The 18,858-nt window shown below is 64.1% G+C and overlaps 2 protein-coding genes across 22 annotated transcripts in view; one reads left to right on the top strand and one right to left on the bottom strand.

Moving 5' to 3' along the window:
* The window catches only part of EP400 (E1A binding protein p400), a 59,524-nt gene extending 46,561 nt beyond the window's left edge, over window positions 1-12,963 (top strand). For 9 of the 17 annotated variants that reach the window (XM_036303412.1, XM_036303415.1, XM_036303422.1 and 6 more), the window contains 15 exons: window positions 3-244; window positions 353-526; window positions 1,328-1,464; window positions 1,604-1,660; window positions 2,362-2,440; window positions 2,523-2,777; window positions 3,729-3,959; window positions 5,092-5,293; window positions 5,400-5,584; window positions 6,260-6,478; window positions 7,483-7,678; window positions 8,426-8,550; window positions 9,154-9,300; window positions 9,705-9,782; window positions 10,562-12,963. In XM_036303412.1, coding sequence (XP_036159305.1) covers window positions 3-244; window positions 353-526; window positions 1,328-1,464; window positions 1,604-1,660; window positions 2,362-2,440; window positions 2,523-2,777; window positions 3,729-3,959; window positions 5,092-5,293; window positions 5,400-5,584; window positions 6,260-6,478; window positions 7,483-7,678; window positions 8,426-8,550; window positions 9,154-9,300; window positions 9,705-9,782; window positions 10,562-10,834 — 2,600 coding nt within the window. In that variant the 3' untranslated portion in view covers window positions 10,835-12,963. The remainder of the gene's footprint in view (window positions 1-2; window positions 245-352; window positions 527-1,327; window positions 1,465-1,603; window positions 1,661-2,361; window positions 2,441-2,522; window positions 2,778-3,728; window positions 3,960-5,091; window positions 5,294-5,399; window positions 5,585-6,259; window positions 6,479-7,482; window positions 7,679-8,425; window positions 8,551-9,153; window positions 9,301-9,704; window positions 9,783-10,561) is intronic. The other 8 variants (XM_036303418.1, XM_036303419.1, XM_036303429.1 and 5 more) reach the window with 5 other exon arrangements.
* DDX51 (DEAD-box helicase 51) lies at window positions 12,054-18,747 on the bottom strand. 5 transcript variants are annotated; one of them, XM_036303460.1, is made up of 15 exons: window positions 18,416-18,747; window positions 18,171-18,322; window positions 17,064-17,214; window positions 16,728-16,873; window positions 16,574-16,645; window positions 16,381-16,487; window positions 16,147-16,255; window positions 15,919-16,064; window positions 15,610-15,802; window positions 15,412-15,527; window positions 15,218-15,334; window positions 15,013-15,114; window positions 14,860-14,923; window positions 14,652-14,786; window positions 12,054-14,456 (listed from the first exon to the last, which is right to left on the bottom strand). In XM_036303460.1, exons 1-15 carry the CDS (start codon window positions 18,711-18,713, stop codon window positions 14,430-14,432), a joined length of 1,935 nt encoding a protein of 644 aa, XP_036159353.1. In that variant the 5' UTR covers window positions 18,714-18,747; the 3' UTR covers window positions 12,054-14,429. The 5 variants fall into 5 exon arrangements, with proteins under 5 accessions (XP_036159353.1, XP_036159352.1, XP_036159351.1 ...); XM_036303459.1 differs by having other exon boundaries at window positions 16,147-16,258; XM_036303458.1 differs by having other exon boundaries at window positions 18,171-18,747.
* Between the last annotated feature and the right edge of the window lie 111 nt (window positions 18,748-18,858).

The raw sequence follows: 18,858 nt of genomic DNA on the forward strand, positions 1-18,858 counted from the left end.
AGCCGCAGGCAGGAAGAAGAAGCAGCGTCACGGGGAGGCGGTCGTGCCCCCGCGGTCGCTCTTCGACCGCGCCGCGCCCGGCCTGCTGAAGATGCGGCGCGAGGGCAAGGAGCAGAAGAAGAACCTCCTGCTGAAGCAGCAGACGCAGTTCGCCAAGCCTCTGCCCACCTTCGCCAAGCCCGCGGCCGAGTCGGGTCCCGACAACCCCGAGTGGCTCATCAGCGAGGACTGGGCGCTGCTGCAGGTGAGCCCGGACCTGGCCCCTTCCCACGAGTCCGTCCGCGCCCTGCCCACGCGGGGGAAGCGGGAAGCCGCCTCCGCGTGCTGACCGGCGCCTCACCTGGTCCTCTAGGCCGTGAAGCAGCTGCTGGAGCTGCCTCTGAACCTCACCATCGTGTCCCCGGCCCACACACCCAACTGGGACCTCGTCAGCGACGTCGTCAACTCCTGCAGCCGCATCTACCGCTCCTCCAAGCAGTGCCGCAGCCGCTACGAGAGCGTGCTCATCCCCAGGGAGGAGGGCAAGGTGAGACCCGGGGCATTGGCACAGGGCGCAGGGGCTCCGCCAGGGGAGGGGGCCTGAGGCGCGGCTGCAGTCCTGGTGCCTGAGGCTGGCGGTACGGGCACCGTGCTGCTTGGTCCTTGGAAGGTGCTGTGTGGCTCCGGGCGCCAGGTCCTGCCGCCTCAGACCAGCAAGCAGAGCGTCGCGTGCACGGCAGCTCCTGTGGAGCCTGGTCTGTGCTTTCCCTGACTTGGCCGCTGGGCTGGTTTGATGACTCCAGGCCTCAGGTCCACACGGACCGAGCATCACGCTGCTGCGGTTGTCGGACAGCTGGGTCCTTGGCGCCCGTCGCCAGGAACCGGGGAGTCAGCGCTGGGCGGGCGCAGGTGGCTTGGGAGCCGGCAGGCACTTAGTGTCGCTGTGGGACTCAGGAAGGCGGCGTTACCAGGCACAAGTAGTGTCAAGCCCCCAAGAAAAGCCTGCCGGCAGGAATGTCCACCCCCTCACGGCTCACTGTGGGCAGAGGCCCCAGGGAAGGTCAGGCTGCTGGGGAAGGTGCTGGCTTCATCCCTGTCTGTGGCCTCAAGCGCTGGGCCAGCTGCCCTCTGTCTGCAGCGGCTGATTGGGCGGCTCACTCAGGGACGTGCAGAAAGGCCTGGCACAGACCGAGGAGGTGTGGGCGGGTGGCAGGTGCCGGCCGCTGTGCCCTTGCTGTCGTGTGTGTGCTGTCCCAGGAAGAAGGGGTTTAATCACGGCCTCACCTGAGGTCTCCCGGTCAGTGAGCCCCGTCCCAGGGTCACGGTCTGACCGACCGTTTTGTTCCAGAGCAAGAACAACCGTCCTCTGCGCACGGGCCAGATTTACGCCCAGGACGAGAACGCCACGCACACCCAGCTGTACACGAGCCACTTCGACCTGATGAAGATGACCGCCGGCAAGAGGAGCCCCCCCATCAAGCCCCTGTAGGCCCATGCTCCCTGCACGCGGCGGGGCCGGGGCCGGGGCCGGGGCCGGGGCCGGGGTGGGAGGCTCGTCCTGTCATTTGCCGTGCGCGTCTCCTTTTCCTTCACGCGGTGACTTTTGTCTCCGTCTCTGCTGTAGGCTTGGCATGAACCCCTTCCAGAAAAACCCCAAGCACGCGTCGGTCCTGGCAGAAAGGTACCGTGTGTGACACGCTTTCCCTCTGAGATGCTTACCTCCCGGTCCTCTCTGGCATGCCATCAGTTTAGTGAGTTGTTGAGCAAATGGCGTGTCCTGGCATCGCTGGGGGGGTGGCGCGGCCGGGCGGGCCCAGCAGGGCTCATCCAGGGAGATCCTTGTTCGCACAGGAGGGTGTGGAGGCGGCGTCCTGCCTGCCGGCCTGGCAGAGGACACAGCAGCGGGACGGAGGCACTCTCCTCTCCGCCTCACCCCTGCCCTGAAAACATTGTGTTGGCTCTTCTGTAAAAACATGCCCCAGTTGTGGGTGCACATACTTACTGTGAATGAAGGCGGTCTGTAGGTGACAATGTGGGGGAGGACGCAGGAGTCCCGGGAGCAGGGGTCTGTGAGGGGGTAAGGAGACCTGTGGCACCTGTAGCCCTGGGGCTTGCTGGCCGGGCGCTGTGCCCGGGGTGGGGGCGCAGTGCTCATGCAGCTGGGGGCCTGGGCGTCTGTTCTCAGGCCTGGAAGGGAACGGACCATGGGCGGGGGTGACGGGCAGCCTTTCTCCTTCCCAGGCTGGTTCGCCCCACACCCCTCCTCTGGGCTGGGTGGGAGCTGCCTCCAGCACCCGGCAGCTTTAAGAATGGGCTGTGGGTTTCAGGAATATTTGTACTTCAGAACTTGCGGCTTATTTTTATTTCTTCTCCTGTCTTTAGTGGCATCAACTACGACAAGCCCCTGCCTCCTATCCAGGTTGCGTCTCTCCGTGCCGAGCGAATCGCCAAAGAGAAGAAGGTGGGGGGCCTGGGCATACGGGGCAGCGACCATCAGGCAGTCGAAGCCCCAGTGCTCCATCTCCTTTCTTCCTGCCCTGCAGGCGTTGGCCGACCAGCAGAAGGCACAGCAGCCGCCTGTGACGCAGCCTCCGCCACCCCCGCCGCAGCCACAGCCCCCACCGCCCCAGCAGCCACCACCGCCTCTGCCCCAGCCCCCAGCGGCCGCCGGCAGCCAGCAGCCCTCGGGGCCGCCCGCCGTGCAGCCCCCGGCCCAGGCGCAGCCTCCAGCACAGCCTGTGCAGCCCCCACAGAAGGCACCCCCTGCGATCACTACGGTGGGCAGTGCGGCCGTGCTGGTGAGCAGGCCCTCCCCCCCTCAAGCGCCTGAGGTTCCTGCAGCGCCCAGAGCAGCAGGCCGCCTTCCTGTCAGGGAGACGGTGTCTCCTGCAGGGCTCCTGGGCTGGGAGAGCTCAGCGGTGCAGGAGCCTCGGAGACAGAGAGGATGTGTGAGCCTAACTGAGGAAGTCGCCCGTCCTCCCCACGCACTTGCAGAGCAGACACTGTTTGCCAGTTTGCAAACTGCTCTTCTGACTTGGTAGCTTTCCTCAAAGCACGTGCACGCGTGAGCCCTCAGTGCCTGTCAGAGAAAAGGGGTAAAATGCACAAAAGAAGGAAAGAAAAGTGGGCCGGTGACCTCACAGGCCCTACGCTGGCACCGTCCCGCCCTGGCGTGTGCCCTCCCTCTGGTGCCCATGTGGCCACGCTGAGCTCACAGTGGGAAGAGACCCGGGAGAGGATGGAGGCTCAGCTGCTCTGCACTGTCAGCCAGGCCTGGGGTGTCTGCAGAACCAACCCCTTTGCTTTGATTTCCTTTGCTGGGGGGGGGGGGGGGGGGGGGGCGGGGGGGGTGTTCGTATGTTGCCTGGGCAGCCTCCTCACTCGTTCAGAAAATGCACTCAGGAGCACCTGCGCCCAGGGACTCTGTCTGTGGGCAGGCATCCGGCCAGGCAGGACCCGGAGAACCCTGGTGGGTGCTCAGGAGGGGCTGTGCCTGAGTGACAGGAGTCAGAAAGGAATGGAGACCGGCAGGCACAGGCCCGAGCCTGGCAGCTGTGGGGCCAGCAGGGTCAGCGTGGCTGGAGTACCGCTCACTGAGGGGTGGACAGCACAGTGTGGGAGGGGCTGGGACAGCGCTGGAGTCGGCCGTGTGGCCAGGAGCCATGGTCAAGAGTTTGGATTTGATGCTGACAGAATGGGAGCTTTGGGAGGGTGTGCCGTGTGCATGTGCAAGTCACGTCTCTCTCCAGCAGGCCGGAGCCATCAAGACGCCGGTGACGGGGACAAGCATGCCAGCAGGTAAGGGCCAGCGATGTCAGTGGGAACTCACTTGTCTCGCGTGCTCTTGCCCCACAAACCCTCTCTCTGCAGGCACAGTGAGCGGAAACGTGATCGTGAACACCATCGCGGGTGTCCCTGCCGCCACCTTCCAGTCCATTAACAAGCGCCTGGCCTCCCCCGTGGCGCCTGGAGCCCTGACGGTGAGCTGCCTGCTCCTGGGGGGTCAGTAGTTGAGGACGCTGTGCAAGTCATTTGCTTGTTGGGAAAAGTACTGAGCTGGCTGAGTTTCATAAAGTAACACGGACCTGAGATGCTTTAGTTCAGTTTAGTTTTTAATAATAATTATACACATATATATTTATTTAGCAATATTTATTTTCCTATCGTCTGAAGATTTACATACGTCTCTTTTTCCCCCAATTAACCGCCCCCCCGCCAGCCATTCCCACCCTGGGCAAGCCCCCACCGCCCCAGTGTCTGTGTCCATTGGATATGCTAATTAATATTTTTATTGATTTCAGAGAGGAAGGGAGAGAGAGAGAGAAACATCAATGATGAGAGAGAATCATTGATCAGCTGCCTCCTGCGTCTCCCCTACTAGGGATCGATCCCGCAACTTGGGCATGTGCCCTTGACCGGAACTGAACCCGGGACCTTCAGTCCATAGGCCTATGCTCTATCCACTGAGCCACACTGGTGAGGGCGGACCTGTGGTATTTTAAAAGATAAAGTAATTCACCCACGATGCATTTTTTTTTAAATATGTTTTATTGATTTTTTATAGAGAGGAAGGTAGAGAGAGAGTTAGAAACATCGACCAGCTGCCTCCTGCACATCTCCTACTGGGGATGTGCCCGCAACCCAGGTACATGCCCTTGACCGGAATCGAACCTGGGACCTTTCAGTCCGCAAGCCGATGCTCTATCCACTGAGCCAAACCGGTCTCGGCCCATGATGCATTTTTGAGTACCGCTTCCTGTGATGTGGGGATCGAACATGGCTGAAGCCCACGGTGCTTGCACGGGGCTCTGCTGGCCGAGGCTGGGGCAGGGTCTCTGGAGGCCAGCAGCTCACCTCTCCCTGTTGTGGCGAAGCCAGGAGCCGAGGGGACCACCAGCAGGCCCGGCTCTCTCTCCTTTGGAAATACCGCAAGGGGTTTGCAGACCACGGAGGGAAGTGCAGAGCAACCTGCTCTCGCTCAGGACAGCGCTCCGAGTGTGCCCGGGCGCCTCCCCTCAGCACCTCCAGGATGGCCGTGGGTTTAGTCGGTGCCCTTTCCACCCAGTGATGGAGAGAGCAGTCCCCTGACGGGCCCTCGTGTTGCCTTTCCAGAGCTCTGGAGGCTCGACGCCGGCCCAGGTGGTCCACACCCAGCCCCGAGCAGTGGGCTCCCCGGCCACGTCTGACCTGGTGTCCCTGGCGCCCACGCAGGGCGTTCGTGCGGTCACCTCCGTGACAGCCTCAGCCGTGGTCACCACCAGCCTGGCTGCCGTGCAGGCCCCAGCCCGGTCTTTGGTGACGCAGGTGTCCCAAGGTAAAGGTGGTGGGTTCCCTGTGCCCGTCCACCCTGAGAGGCAGGACTCGGCTTCCGTGTGTTGTGGGGAAGGGAGCAGTGTCCGCTAATGAAACAACTTCTCCAGCCACAGGCGTGCAGCTCCCAGGGAAGACCCTCACGCCCGCACACTTCCAGCTCCTCCGGCAGCAGCAGCAGCAGCAACAGCAGCCGCCGCCGCCGCCTCCACCGCCCTCCCAGGCGCAGGTCCCGCAGCTCCAGGGCCAGGCCCAGTCGCCCGCACAGATCAAAGCTGTCAGCAAGCTGACCCCGGTGAGCACCTCCTGGGAAACCACGGGCCCATCGTGGGTGGCGCTGTGACGTGGCGTAGCTCAGGTGTATTGTGCATAAACGCACCCAGTCTGCAGGCGGGAGGTGAGTGTTGTCTTTAGAAATAGCTTGCTGGAAGCCTCCGGAGGCGTCTCCCACCTGCTCTGTGCTCTGTGCTCTGTGCTCTGTGCTGTGTGCTGGGGGCAGGCTCTGGGCGGGCGGCTCCGTGCAGCCTCAGGTCTCACAGGCGATGCCCGAGCGCTGCCAGGCTGCACACCGTGCTGACATGGATGTGAACACATTCCTCTTAAAGGAAACATGACGTTCTTGCCGTAACTGGAAGAGCACTAAGACCAGGTATAAGCAGCAACCAAAGAACGTGAAATAAAAATTCCAGCCGGCTATCGGGCCTGCCCCAGTCCCTCACCCTGGGCCTGTCCCTTCCCCGTTCACAGGGACAGCGGCCTGCACCCAGCTTCCTCCTGGGGGCACAGGCGCCTCCCAGGGAATCCCAGTGCAGCCAGGCAGGTCATCCGTTCCTGGTCGATCCAGCCACGTGCCAGCTCCATGGCCGCCCGCGGTGTCACTGCAGCACGGGAGGCTCAGAGCTGGCCGTGTCGGTCAGGTGTGCCCGTGGTGCTGCTGACGTTGCTGAAAAGCTGCTCCGTCTGGTTTTAGGAACACCTGATCAAAATGCAGAAGCAGAAGCTGCAGCTGCCCCAGCAGGCCCCCCCGCCACAGGCCCCGCCTGGCCCCCCGCCGCCCACCGCACAGGTGCAGGTGCAGCCTCCACCGCCGGCACAGCAGCCGAGCCCCCAGCTCACCACCGTCACCGCCTCGCGGCCCGGGGCCCTGCTCACGGGCACCACCGTGGCCAACCTCCAGGTGGCCCGGCTCGTAAGTCCCCGAAGCGCTGGTTTCCCACGCTCCTGCACGGCCCTGCTGCGTGGACGCAGGGGTGGGGGTGGACTTGGGAGTCCAGTAGGTGTGCTTCCCCCCAAGATCCTGTTCTCCTTGGAGAGGATGAAACGGCCCCTGGGGAGCACTTAAGTGATTGTATTTCCTGGAACTGAAGTGTCACAGCTCATGGCTGAGCGCTCGGGGAAAGGAGGGCAGAAGCTCGACCTGGAGGGGGGCAGGGTCTACGTCGGGGACAGCACACGGGCAGGCGGGAGGGTCACCGTCCTGCGGGGCCTGCAGAGAGGAGACGGGGAGGAGCCGGCAGGGCCCGGAGCAGGGGCGGCTGCTCTAAGGAGGCTCAGCACCTGGGAAGTCCCGGAGACGAAGGGGAGTCGGGAGGTCCTTCACGTTCCGCCGTGTCGATGCAGGCCCTCCGGTCAGGCCAGGTGGCCGGCTTAGAGACCCCATCCTGGCACGGGTGCAGCTGGCATCACCTGCCCGAGGTGGTACCTGCCCCCTGATGGGTGCTCAGGCAGGAGGGGGTGTTTTAATGTTACCCCACAGGTCACCTGCCCAAATCCTAGGGAGTCACCCGCTCGCTGGCTCGGCTCTGCCAGACGGGACAGAGCGGGTAAAGCCCGCGAGCACGTGTAGTTCCACCCGTGTTCACGTGACAAGAAAGGGCTTGAACACAGTGTGATAGGAAGTTGGCCTTCACGGGTGATCGTTAGGGAGGACTAGGAACGAGAGGGTCTGTGGGGCACAGCGCAGTTGGGCGGCTCGAAGGACAGGAGGTGCGGATGCCATGTGACTGAGGAGCTTTAGGTCCCGTGCGCTGGTGATGGTTGGACAGCGTGGGTCTGCCTCCGGGAGATGCTAGCCGTTCGCTGGCTGCCACTTCCCACCCTGCGGCCCCGTCCACGTCTCGCCACGTGGCCTCCTGTGGGCGATGTTTGCAGACACACAAGTTGCTGAACCTCTGGGCCCTTCTTCCTGTTTAGACGCGGGTCCCCACGTCGCAGCTGCAGGCACAAGGCCAGATGCAGGCACAGGCGCCCCAGCCGGCCCAGGTGGCCCTGGCGAAGCCTCCGGTGGTGTCCGTGCCCGCGGCCGTGGTCTCCTCGCCGGGCGTCACGACCCTGCCCATGAACGTTGCTGGGATCAGTGTGGCCATCGGGCAGCCGCAGAAAGCCACAGGTGCCTGCCCACGTCCGCGGGGCCGGGAGGGGCTGGCTCCCTCGCCACACGGCATGCCGAGGGCCGTGGTGCACGCGAGAGGAAGCCTCGCCGCATTGCCCGAGTACAAGTTCTGACCCTCTATTTAACCATTAACATTGGGAACTTCCCACCCGTTTATCTCAGCGATTGGCAGCTGCTGTGCCCCAGGGATGCTCCAACCGGCAGTAACTGGTCATGTAATCGGGGCACTGACCTCCTTCCCCGAGAGCAGGGGTGGGAGCCTGGCTCTGCCCAGGGCCATTGGGTACTTCAGCATCGTTCACAGGCCAGACTGTCAACTTAAACGTGAGCCTGCGACATCTGGTCAGACATTTCATTAACTCACCCCTAAGGCCTTGGCACGGCCAGACCAATGATTTCACGGCCTCATTTGGTCTGTGGGCTGGACGTTCCCCACCCTGCCTTCGATTGTCAAGTAAAAAACTGACAACAGTAACAGCCATCGCTGTGAAGGCATCAAAACTACCTGTTTCTCTGTCAGTTCGGTGAGCAGTATTGTTGGTGTGCCAGGAGGTGGGAAAGTTGACAGTCGCTGCTCTGAGTGTCCTGGTGGCCGAAGAGCATCTCGGTGTGTGTAGGAGGTGCCTGTCTGTCTTGCAGGGTCAGGGTGCCGTTCTCTGTAGCAGGCAGTGACTCAGGGAAGCGCGGGGAACGCAGGGCGAGCCTGCCTCCGCGCCTGACTCACCCACTTGATGGTGTTTGCAGGACAGACCGTGGTGGCCCAGCCCGTGCACGTGCAGCAGCTGCTGAAGCTCAAGCAGCAGGCCGTGCAGCAGCAGAAGGCCATCCAGCCGCAGGCCGCCCCGGGCCCGGCCGCCGTCCAGCAGAAGGTACTGGCTCCTGCGGGCTCTGGGGCCACCCTGTCTGCTGAGCCGGGCCCTGCCACTAGGCACAGGGCGCAGAGGACGGGGTCCGAATGGGCCCTGCCTCGCTGCCTGACACCCACACAGGGGACCCCAAGGGCGTGCATTTGGGCTGCACAGAGGGTGGCCTGGATGTTGGTGCTGCTCCAAGGCCCCGGGGGGAGGGAGGTTTGAGATGGGGAGCTGTGTTCACTGCGGGCTTTTGGGGAATAGTGAGGACTCGGGCTGTGGGCTGCATGGCTGATAAGGGCCACAGGGTTTGGGGAAGCAGATGTAGGTCACAGTGTGTGCCCGCCTAGGCACTAGTGCACAGAACCAAGGATCCAGGCGGGGACCTGGTCCTGTGTGTGCTCGAGGCGGGAGGGGGAGACATCCTAACGTGAAGGAGGCCTATCAGGGTCTGACTCGGAAGTTTGGGGGAGGCAGCACTGAACTGATTGAGGCCCCAAAGCAAACTCCTTCTCAGTAGGCTGACCTCCGGGCGGGGGGACTCAGGAGAGGCTAGTGGCCGGGGCTGCAGTTGAGAGGGGACAGCCTTGTGGCTCTAACCCTGGGCGTCTCTTTCTTCAGATCACTGCCCAGCAGATTGCCGCGCAGGGCCAGCCACAGAAGGTCACCTATGCCACCCAGCCAGCCCTGAAAACCCAGTTCCTCACCACCCCCATCTCCCAGGCGCAGAAGCTGGCCGGGACGCAGCAGGTGCAGACCCAGATCCAGGTGAGCAGGAGCCAGCGCACGCGTTGGATTGCAGGGGCCGCAGGCGCCCAGGACAGGGAGGGGCCACACAGCTTCCTTGGCCGGAGGCACTTCACCTGTGGGCCCCCCTCCCAACCTGGAGTGTCGCCCAGACTTGAAGAAGGGGCTCTGAGACCCGTGAACGGCTAGGCGGTGTCAGTCCCTCCTTCGTCCTCATAGAAAGTGTGAGACCAGGTTACATGGGCTGCAGACCAGGAGGGGCCAGCACGCAGCGTGAGGTCTTCTCTGGGCCAGGCGAGCCCACTTGGGGAAGGCTCTTTCCTGTCACCTGGTTTTTTGAAATTAATAACGGAGAAGGGAGGAAAGGGCATCTTTCTGTGCGTACGCTCTGAGCTCTGCACGTGGCTCTTCTCGTTCTGTCCCAGGTGGCCAAGCTCCCTCAGGTTGTGCAGCAGCAGAGCCCGGTGGCCGGCCTCCCACAGGTCGCCTCCGCCTCCCAGCAGGTAGGTGCGGAGATGGCAGCCGCCTGGGAAGTTCCCACGGGGGCTTCTCAGCAGCCTCCATGTTTCCAAATGGAAAGAGTTCTTGGTTTTCCTCCTGAGGAAGCAGAATTCTGATGATTAGAGAATCACTTTGATTTTCATAACACAAGACCCCAACAGACTCAGGGCCAAAGGCACCAGAGGAACTCACTCTAGGATCAGAGCTTCAGCCAGCAATGCCAGGTGTCCTTTGTGGCAGGGAAGCTAAAGGCGTCATGACTCCCCTCCTGGCTGCCTGACGGCGGCTGTGACATTGATCTCCACTCAGACACCTTTGTTTTCAGAATCTCACTGGAGTGTGGATTTCAAGGAATCAGACGTTGACCCTTGAACAACGTGGGTGTAGGGCTCGCACCAGCCGAGGAGCTGAGAGTGTCTGACTTAGTCTGCCCTCCACACACCCCCTGCCCCAGCCTCGACTGCCGCCCACTTAGCAGATTCCACGTGCACGTTCAAGCCACGTGGCTCAAGGGACAGCCTGGCAGTAAAGGCTGAATGTCACCACCACCAGTCCCGGGCCTCGGCCCTCGCCTCTCCCAGGGCATCGCTCTAGCCCGGAAGGTTTCGTTTTCTACTTGTTGGGTTAAAGACCAGAGGCCATGCTTCGGCATGCTGGGTAGTCCTCACATTTCTCCAAAGAATCCGTGCTCATTGTTCCTACCCCCTCCCGGCCCAGAGCCTGGGGTCTGTCCTGCCGCTCGGTCTGCACGCCTCGGTGACGTGTTTCTGTTTTGACTCAGGCTTCCCCGCAGACGGTGACGCTCACCCAGGCGGCCGCAGCGGGCCCGCAGGTCCAGGTGATCCCTGCAGTGACCGCGGCCGCCCAGGCCGTCCAGCAGAAGCTCCTGCAGCAGCAGGTGGTGACCACGGCGGCGGCCCAGCTGCAGACCCCGGGCGTCCCCACCCCCACGCAGGTGCCGGCCAGCGCTGACAGCCCCAACCAGCAGCCCAAGCTACAGATGCGTGTCCCTGCCGTCCGGTTAAAGACGCCCACCAAGCCTCCGTGCCCCTAGTCAGGAAAGCGGGCGCCTCGGGCCGCCACCGAGCAGGGCTCCGTGGGGCCAGAAGGGCAGGGCTGCGTCCTGTGGAACTGGGGGCCGTGTCCTGTGGGGTCCAGCCCGACGCTGCGGCGAGGGGAGCCGCCCGTGCAGCACGCTCGGGCCGCAGCTTCTCCGGGTCCTTCCACCCTCCAGGGCCTCCAGGGCTGCACATCACGGGGCGACTCAGACCCGTGAGTCGTAAACACGGTCTCGGGCAGCACAGCGTTGGCCTCTATGTGGTTCTTTAGACCCAACACAAAACGCATCCTGGTCCTTGGAGGAGAGGCCACCTGAGGTCGGTCAGCTCAGATCCGGGACGGCCAGGGTGGCTGCTTCTTTCTCAAAGTGTGACTTCTGGGACCTTCAAAGGAGCCATCTGGTCCTCGTGCCATCGAGGCAGTTCTGCGTACCAGCTTGCGTGGAGGGACGACGCTGGGGTTGAACTTTCATTCCAAAGAGCAGCCAGTGTGACTGTTTCCATGCAGATGGCGCCTTCCGGCCACTCCCCATCCCCACGCACCTCCGTCCTTCCCGGCTTTCGGACATGGTGCCGAGGCGGCTCCAGGAGCTGAGCCCTGGTCTCCATTGGTCGGGCCCAGGCCGGTGTCACAGCCACGTGTGCGCGTGTGTGCGCTCGGCGTGGGGCTCAGGGAGGTGCCTGTCACCGCTCCCCTGGCTCAGGCCCAGCCCGGCCCGGCCTGTCTGCAGAGCTGGGCGCCTGCTCACACAGCTGGTCTGCTGTGGCTCTTTCCCATAGACGAGACCTCCGGTTTCTGGGCCAGGGCCTCCCACACAAGCAGGCACGTGCCATCGTGGTTGTGTAAGGGTGAACCACGGCTGAGGGTAGAGGCCCCATGTTTGCACTTGCATCTGTGTCTTCTCTGGCGAGATGGCAGAGCGGTTGCAGTGCTCGCCACGCACACTGCACTCCAAGGACGCCTCCTTGCTCGGGCATCCGACTCGGTCCAGATCGGCTGTCAGGCCTGTGTGCGCGGAGATGAGCTGCAGCGCCTGGGAGACGCGTGACCATCTCCTCTGCTCCCCTCCCCACTGAACCGCTCACTGGCAGGGGCGGCTTCTGTCCGGTGTTGGTTTCCCTCCGTTTGTGTGGACAGCAGGGCGGCGACACTTAGGGGAGCCAGTGAGTGAAACTCTTGTGCGACATTTGGAGGAATAAGTAAAAAATCAAGTGTTGAAAAGGGAAGGTATTTATTTAACATTTCAGTGAGCTGAACTTATGGAAACAGGACCGTCAGCCAGGCCTGTGGGTTCTGTTCGCTACCAGCCGGCGGGCAGGACGGCGCCGAGAGGGCTCCGCCTTGTCACTGGGGGACTGCCTGCCCTTTGCCTTCATCCTCGTGTGCAAGGCCACAGCACAGAGGTCGTGTTTGGGGCTTATTTGTTGTGCAGTTTGCGTTCTCGTCCTCCCGAGGGTGCTGGCCGTCCCTCAGGGGCAATGGTGACGCACTTCGGCTGCCCTGGGCAGAGCCAGCAGAGACGGAGACTGCCGGCCGGGTGGAGCGCAGCTGCTCTGCGGGGAGAGCCTTGCTCAGGCGCTTCCTTCAGCCACTCGGATGCGAGATGTGCGACAGGAGATTGGCCTGTTCTGCCGGGTTCGTCACATCGCAGGTCACCCGACCTGCTCGTCAGTGGTCACGGAGGTAAAAACCCTCCTTCCAAAGTTCACACTGAAGAGTTAGAGTGGGTTTCGCAGGCTGTTCTGGGGCCTCCCCCATCGTTGCTGGTGGACCCCGTGCTGCCTAGGACCAGGCTTCTGCCGACACTAACGAGGGGGCTCTCGGATGCAGACCCAGCAGGACTAACCACTCGAGCTGGCCCCCCAGGAGCAGGCTTCCCTAGGAGATGGGTCCGGTGAAGGTGGGCTGTTTGCAAAGCGCCCCGGGAAGCAGGAGCTGGTCCGCTCGTGCAGATGCGTTCCTTTTGTGACCTTTAGGGTTTTTTGTTAAGTGTTGTAACCAAATAGTTGTTGTGTTTAAAACTGAGGATGTAAATACTTTGTAAACAATCATTTGTACTTGAACAGTAGGGTTTTGAAGAGCACTGATACCCCCCCCCCAGGCATAATAAAAGTCTTTTTCATATGTTTTTCGTCTTGTCTCGTAGAAAAGTAGTGGAAGATGCTGGTGGTTTCTTTCAGGCACTTGGCAAAGGGCTTGGTGAGGCTCCCCAGCAGGTGGTGGGTGCAGGCTGAGGGGGGACAGGAAACAAGCTTGGGCTGCGACCCCCTTGCGCAGCGGAGGACTCCAGCACAGCCACAGGTCTCACACCCGCACTTTTTAAAAATATATTTTTACTGATTTGTGAGAAAGGGGGAGGGAGGGATCGAAACATCCATGATGAGAATCACTGATCGGCTGCCTCCTGCACGCCCCCTACTGGGGATCGAGCCCACAACCTGGGCCTGTGCCCTGACTGGAATCAAACCCAGAACCCTTCAGTCCACAGGCCGACACTCTATCCACTGAGCCAAACCGGCCAGGGCTCCCAGCACTTCTTAACTTCGTATTGGGGCGCATTTTTTTTGTCGGGGAAATCACTTTAATAGGCCTTTGGTTACAAAGGCAAAGCCAAAGCTCTGTTCACGAGTAAGAATGTTCAGGAAATCAGAGGGAAACCTTCCTCAGACCTTGAGAGCAGCGTCGTCCTGCAAGAGGGTCCCCCACGTTCAGGCTCAGGTGCTTCCCGCGGCCCCACAGAAGGCAGCGCAGCAGCAGCCACGACCACCTCCCCACACACTGGGTTCCGGGCAGGCCAGGCCCCGAACCAGCAGCCTCAATTCAGACGCAGGCCCCCACCAGGCTCAAGGCCCCCGCGGAGGGAGGCGGCGTGATGGCTGCAGGGGCCTGCATTCCAGATGCCAGGGCATGAGCGAGCCGGCTCCACGCTCGGCGGCTCCATCCATCGGCCCTGTGCCCGGGCCTGGTGTGCCAGGGGTGGTGTGGGCGGGACCGCGAGGCGAGTGAGCTGGCTCAGGACAAGTGCCAGCACTCGGACGGCCTCTGCGGAGGGCCCCTCAGTGCCTCTGCCTCCTGCCCCGTCCCTGCCCCGTGTCTACCGCGAGCCTGGGACCAGCTGTTTTGCTCGAGTGAATGATGAACTTTGGCGCAGAGGCAGACACCAGCGCGTCCCTTCTTCAGTCTCTTCGCGTCAGCGTGAGCAGGGGGTCTGCTCAGAAGCCGGTTTGCAGTCACAGTCACCAGAGCCTCCCGTGCTCGTCACTCTGCACGCGGCGTGGTGGGGGCTGACGTAAGGCTGGGGGCACGTTCCCAGCGAGATGGGAGCACCCTGAGGTGTAGACGAGCTGAAGCCCAAAACTCGGCTCAGGGCCAACCTCAGCCACCTGTCGGTTCTGGGCCGTCCGAACCATCCGCTCCAGCCCCAGAGGAGCAACCGATCAGAGGCGGACCCGTGTGCTCGGCCGCCTCCGGCCAGGCCTGGTGCCGTGACGAAGGGCCTCGCCCGGGCGTGGGCTGAGCAGGCAGTGCGCCGGGGCTCCTCCCGGAGGCCTGTCCGCCCAGGCTCCGTCCCATCGTCCTCGGGGCCCGGCCTAGGCCGCCTTCTGCCTCCATTCTTCCTGGGGGAGGGGAAGCAGCACAGCTCAGGCCCCTCGCTAGTGTGGACCCGCCCAGCCCCCCTCCCGGGCCCTGCACCTCCACCCCAGCCCCAGGGTCTCCTGCCCTCAGCCAGGAAGCTAAAGGCCCGGGACCTGCTCTCCGTCTGAGTCCTGCTGCAAGCAGCCTCAGTGCTCCCAGAACCGCCAGGGCCTCACCTTGACGGCCCTCTCCAGCTGGGACAGGGCCTCCTCGTACTGTGGGACCAGCGGCTGCAGGAGCTCGCTGGGGGTGTCGTGCCGCTCCAGCTCGGGGACCCCGGCTTCAGTCAGCATCCGGAGGAACCTCCTTTCCTGGGGGGAGCATGAAGTTCCGGGAAGGGCTCCCACCTCCCCTGCCCCGCCTCCCGACCAGTCCTCGTCTGACCTGCACTTTGAGGAGCAGCGTGAAGGCCTGTCCAGTGTTCCCAGCACGAGCAGTTCTTCCCACCCTGAAACCAAGCACAGACACCTCGAGAGGGGCCCCCAGCCCTCCAGCCTCCCCCCTCCCCCGCACCCCAATCCAACCACAGCCCCTCACCGGTGCACATAGGTCCGCAGGTACTGGGGGGCATCGTAGTTCACCACCAGCTGCACCCCCTGCACATCGATGCCACGGGCGGTGGCGTCTGTGCTGATGAGGCTGTGGAGAAACAAGGGGTGTGGGACCCGCCTGAGACTGGAACACCGCCCCCTACTGGGGGCCAGGCAGACCCCAGGAGCGAGCACCCTCCCAGGGCACTCACAGCTGAATCTTTCCCTGTTCAAACTGCTTCAGGATCCCCTTCCTCTGGCCGGGCCCGTAGCGGGAGGAGAACTCGGCCACCGTCACGCCCCCGAACGCCTGGACGAGCAGGAAGAGCCTGGGGGGGAAAGCCGGGTGGGCCAGGGCCAGCACCCCCTCCCCGCACCCGCCCTGCGCGGCTCACCCCAGCCTCACCTGTGGGAGTTCTCCCGGGAGTTGGTGAAGCAGAGGATCCTGGAGAAGCCCAGGTGCAGGATCAGGTGCAGGACGACCAAGGGCTTGGCGCGCAGGCGGCAGGGCACATAGTGGTGCTGGGGAGATGGCATGCGGTTGGCTCGGCCCCCGCGCCCGGCTCCACCCTCCCCCCCCCCCCCCCCCCGGCACCCAGCTCACCGAGAGCCCCGCAGGGAAGGTGTACTTCCCACCCGAGTCCGCGTCCTCATCGGCGTCCCCGGGACCCCCGCGCGCTGGCCGCGTGGAGAAGAGCCAGGGCTGGTGTAGGCCCAGCTGCTGCAGCTTCTCGGGGTTCTGGGTCAGTGTGGCCGAGAAGAGCAGCTTCTGCAGAGGCATCTGAGGGCAGCAGGTGCTGGAAGGGCACAGACGCTGGGGCGAGCCTGGGCCTGGCCGCCCGCCCTCCTGACCCAGACAGACCGGACCGGGCGCTCCCCCAGGGCAGGGCAGGGCCGAGCTGGGGACCAGTACCTGGCAGCAGTCACGACCTGGGGCTGCCGTCTCTGGAGCAGAGCGAAGGGGTCCTTGGCACCCTCCCCAGGGAAGGCCGCCGCCACCACCCGGGGGAGCCAAGACTGGTGCATGCTGTCGATCATCCGGTCGGCCTCGTCGATGACCTGCAGGCGAGGAGGCCGGGCTCCGGTGGGTGAAGCTGGCGTCAGCCGGCCCGGGCCTCCCCTGGGTGGGTGGGCAGCCTACCAGGAAGCGGAGGTGCTGGAGGCTAAACCCCGGGGTCTGGTCCACGTGGTCCACCAGGCGGCCGGGAGTGGCCACCACAATGTCAGCCAGGCAGCGGAAGCCGTCCACCCTGCCGAGCAGAGAGCGCTCAGCCGAGGCCTCACTGCCCTTGATCCGGGCACCTGCGGCCAGGGCCACACGAGGCTATGCCCTCCTGCACCCGCCTCCCCAGGGCCCACGCCCAGCAGGACCTACGTCTTCTGGACGAGGCCCTCCTGCTCCTTGGCCAGCGACTTCTGCCCGGTGACCAGGGCGACGCGCAAAGGCGTGGCATCGGTGTAGACGTTGAATACTTTGCTCACCTGCAAGAGGCCGTGTCACCACCTGACCTGAGGGTTCACGCCAGTGAAAGAACTCTGGGGTGACCCCAGGCACGGGGTCCTCGTACCTGCTGGGCCAGCTCCTTAGTGGGCAACACAACCAGGGCGCGAACCTGGCACACAGCTCGCTGCAGCAGGGCCTGTGGGCAAGGAGGGCCACTGTGTGAGCAGAGCTGGCTTCCGCCCACCAGCCTGCTAGGAGGGAGGGGCCCTCGCGCTCACCTGCACCACGGGGATGACAAAGGCCAGGGTCTTCCCACTGCCCGTCGGGGCAGAAACACAGAGGTCCCTGGGCTGGTAGCCGCCTCTGGCCACGAGGAACCCTTGGGCCGCACTCTCTAGGAGAGCAGGAATGACCGCCGCCTGGACTGCAGGGGGAGAAGGGCCGGTCAGGTTTGTGCAGGAGCGCCCCGTCAGCACAGGGACCAGGGCCAATCTGTGACCTCCAAGCTGGAGCGCTCTCCCGAGGGAGCACCACACGCTGTGTCCGTGTAGGGCTGCCCCTGGGCCTGGCACGGCTCCGGAAGAACCCCGGCCCGCGGCCCGCAGCTGGAGCACCTGGGAAGTAGGACGAGATGCCGTGGGCGCGCAGCTTCCTCTGCAGGTCAGGGTGGACTTCCGGGACGTCCTCGATAGGCACCAGGTCTTCAGTGACGTTCCTCCCGACACAGCTCGGCTGGGCCAGCCACGTCGGCAGGAAAGGCTGGACCTGTTGCAAAAGGTAAGAAGGTTTCTTACAGAGGCCAGGTGACTGCTGCCCACCTCGCCCGGGAGCGTGGCACAGAGGCTTCCCTGGCGGCCTGGCTCCCCCTCGGCTCCCCCGACCCACGTCCCACACAGCCTCTGAGGAATTAGGAGACACATCTGGGCGCCGCTCCCAGAGCAGATCCGCCTGCAGGCTTACCCTCACGTCCCCACGTCCCCACCGGGCAGAACCTGCCAGGCCCCCGACACCAGGCACTCACCTGCCCTGACCTCACTTCCATCAGTGGCCACACCCCAGACGTTTAAACCTCTGTCCTCACACACCAAGCTCATCGCTGCCCCACAGCCTCTACCTGGCACACACCCCGCCCCACCTTAACCAGATGGCTCATGGGGGGACCCCACACGTGCCCTGACATAACCCTGTGCCGACGCCACGGGCGTCATGATCCAGGTCACACTCCCTAGGAGAGCAGGAACGACCACTCCTATTCAACACAGCACCGGAAGTCCCCGCCACAGCGACCAGACCAGGAGAAACAGGCCCTGGCTGGTGTTGCTCAGCGGCTAGAACGTCAGGCCACACATGGAAGAGTCACGGCTTCGATGCCGGGGCCAGGGGCCTGGACTGCAGGCTCCATCCCTGCCCAGGCCGGGAGGGGCGCGTGGGGGAGGAAACCCATGGATGTGTCCCTCTCACATCCGTGTTTCTCTCTCCCTAGCCCTTCCCACTCCCTCTGAAAAAGAAAAAAGATGGAAAAAATGTCCCCGGGTGAGGATGATCAACAAAAAAACCTGCAAGATGCGAGCTGAGACGCAGCTCCTCCGCTGCTCACCGATGGACGCCCGGAGGCGCAGGCGCCCTCCTCCCAACTCGCCCGCGAAGCCCCGCTGGACTGACAGCCACCCAGCCCTGCAGCTCCCACCCGGGCCCGGCCCTCCCACCTCCAGGCCGCTCACCTTGGGCGCCCTGCTCCTCCCGAAGCCCCCGAGCAGCAGAGCGTGGGCGGGGGGCCCACGGGCCTCGCCGGAGGGCTGTTCTCCTGGGGTCCCCGGCGGCCCCGCGGCCTCGGCGTCCACGCTGCCCTCCCGCGGCGCCTCCTCGCTGCTCTCTGCGGGCGGAAGCCGAGCGGGCGGCGCGTCAGCCTCCAGCCGACACAGGTCCCGGGTCCGCGCTCCGTCCCCCCCGCGCCCCGCGGGCCCACCTGCGCCGGCCTCCTCGCCCGCCTCTCTCCGCCGCTTGCTGCGCGGGGCCTGCGGGCTCCCGGGCGCCCCGCCGCCCTTGCACCTCCGCGGCCGCCGCCGCCGCCGCCTGCTCGCCGCGCCCTCGGTCTGCGCGGCCTCCTCGGGCTCCTGCGGCCGCGACTGCTGCTGCCGCTGCCGCTCTCGGGCCCGGCACTGCAGCCGCTCCAGCAGCGCGCGGGCCCGGCCGTCCGCCTCCGCCTCCGCCTCCGCCCCGGCCGCCTCGGGCCCCGCGTACCGCGCTACATAGAAGAGCGCCATGCCTGCGGCCGCGGCTGGAACCGCAAGGCGCGACTCCGGCGCGCGTCTATGACGTCATGGGCGGGGTCTGCGTCCCAGTCTCTCATGGGTGGAGCGCCGGCAGGGGGCGGGGCGCGTCCCGGTGTGCAGCGCAGACGCGGAGGCG

This window comes from Myotis myotis, unplaced genomic scaffold, assembly GCF_014108235.1.
Source record: "Myotis myotis isolate mMyoMyo1 unplaced genomic scaffold, mMyoMyo1.p scaffold_m19_p_37, whole genome shotgun sequence".
NCBI lineage: Eukaryota > Metazoa > Chordata > Mammalia > Chiroptera > Vespertilionidae > Myotis > Myotis myotis.

Coding starts and splice junctions, on each gene's coding strand:
- DDX51 (XM_036303455.1), bottom strand. CDS start 18,713: ATGGCGCTCTTCTATGTAGCGCGGTACGCGGGGCCCGAGGCGGCCGGG. Junction 18,323..18,415: donor GGGCGAGGAGGCCGGCGCAG/GTGGGCCCGCGG, acceptor TTCCGCCCGCAG/AGAGCAGCGAGGAGGCGCCG. Junction 16,874..17,063: donor CATCTCGTCCTACTTCCCAG/GTGCTCCAGCTG, acceptor CTCCCCCTGCAG/TCCAGGCGGCGGTCATTCCT.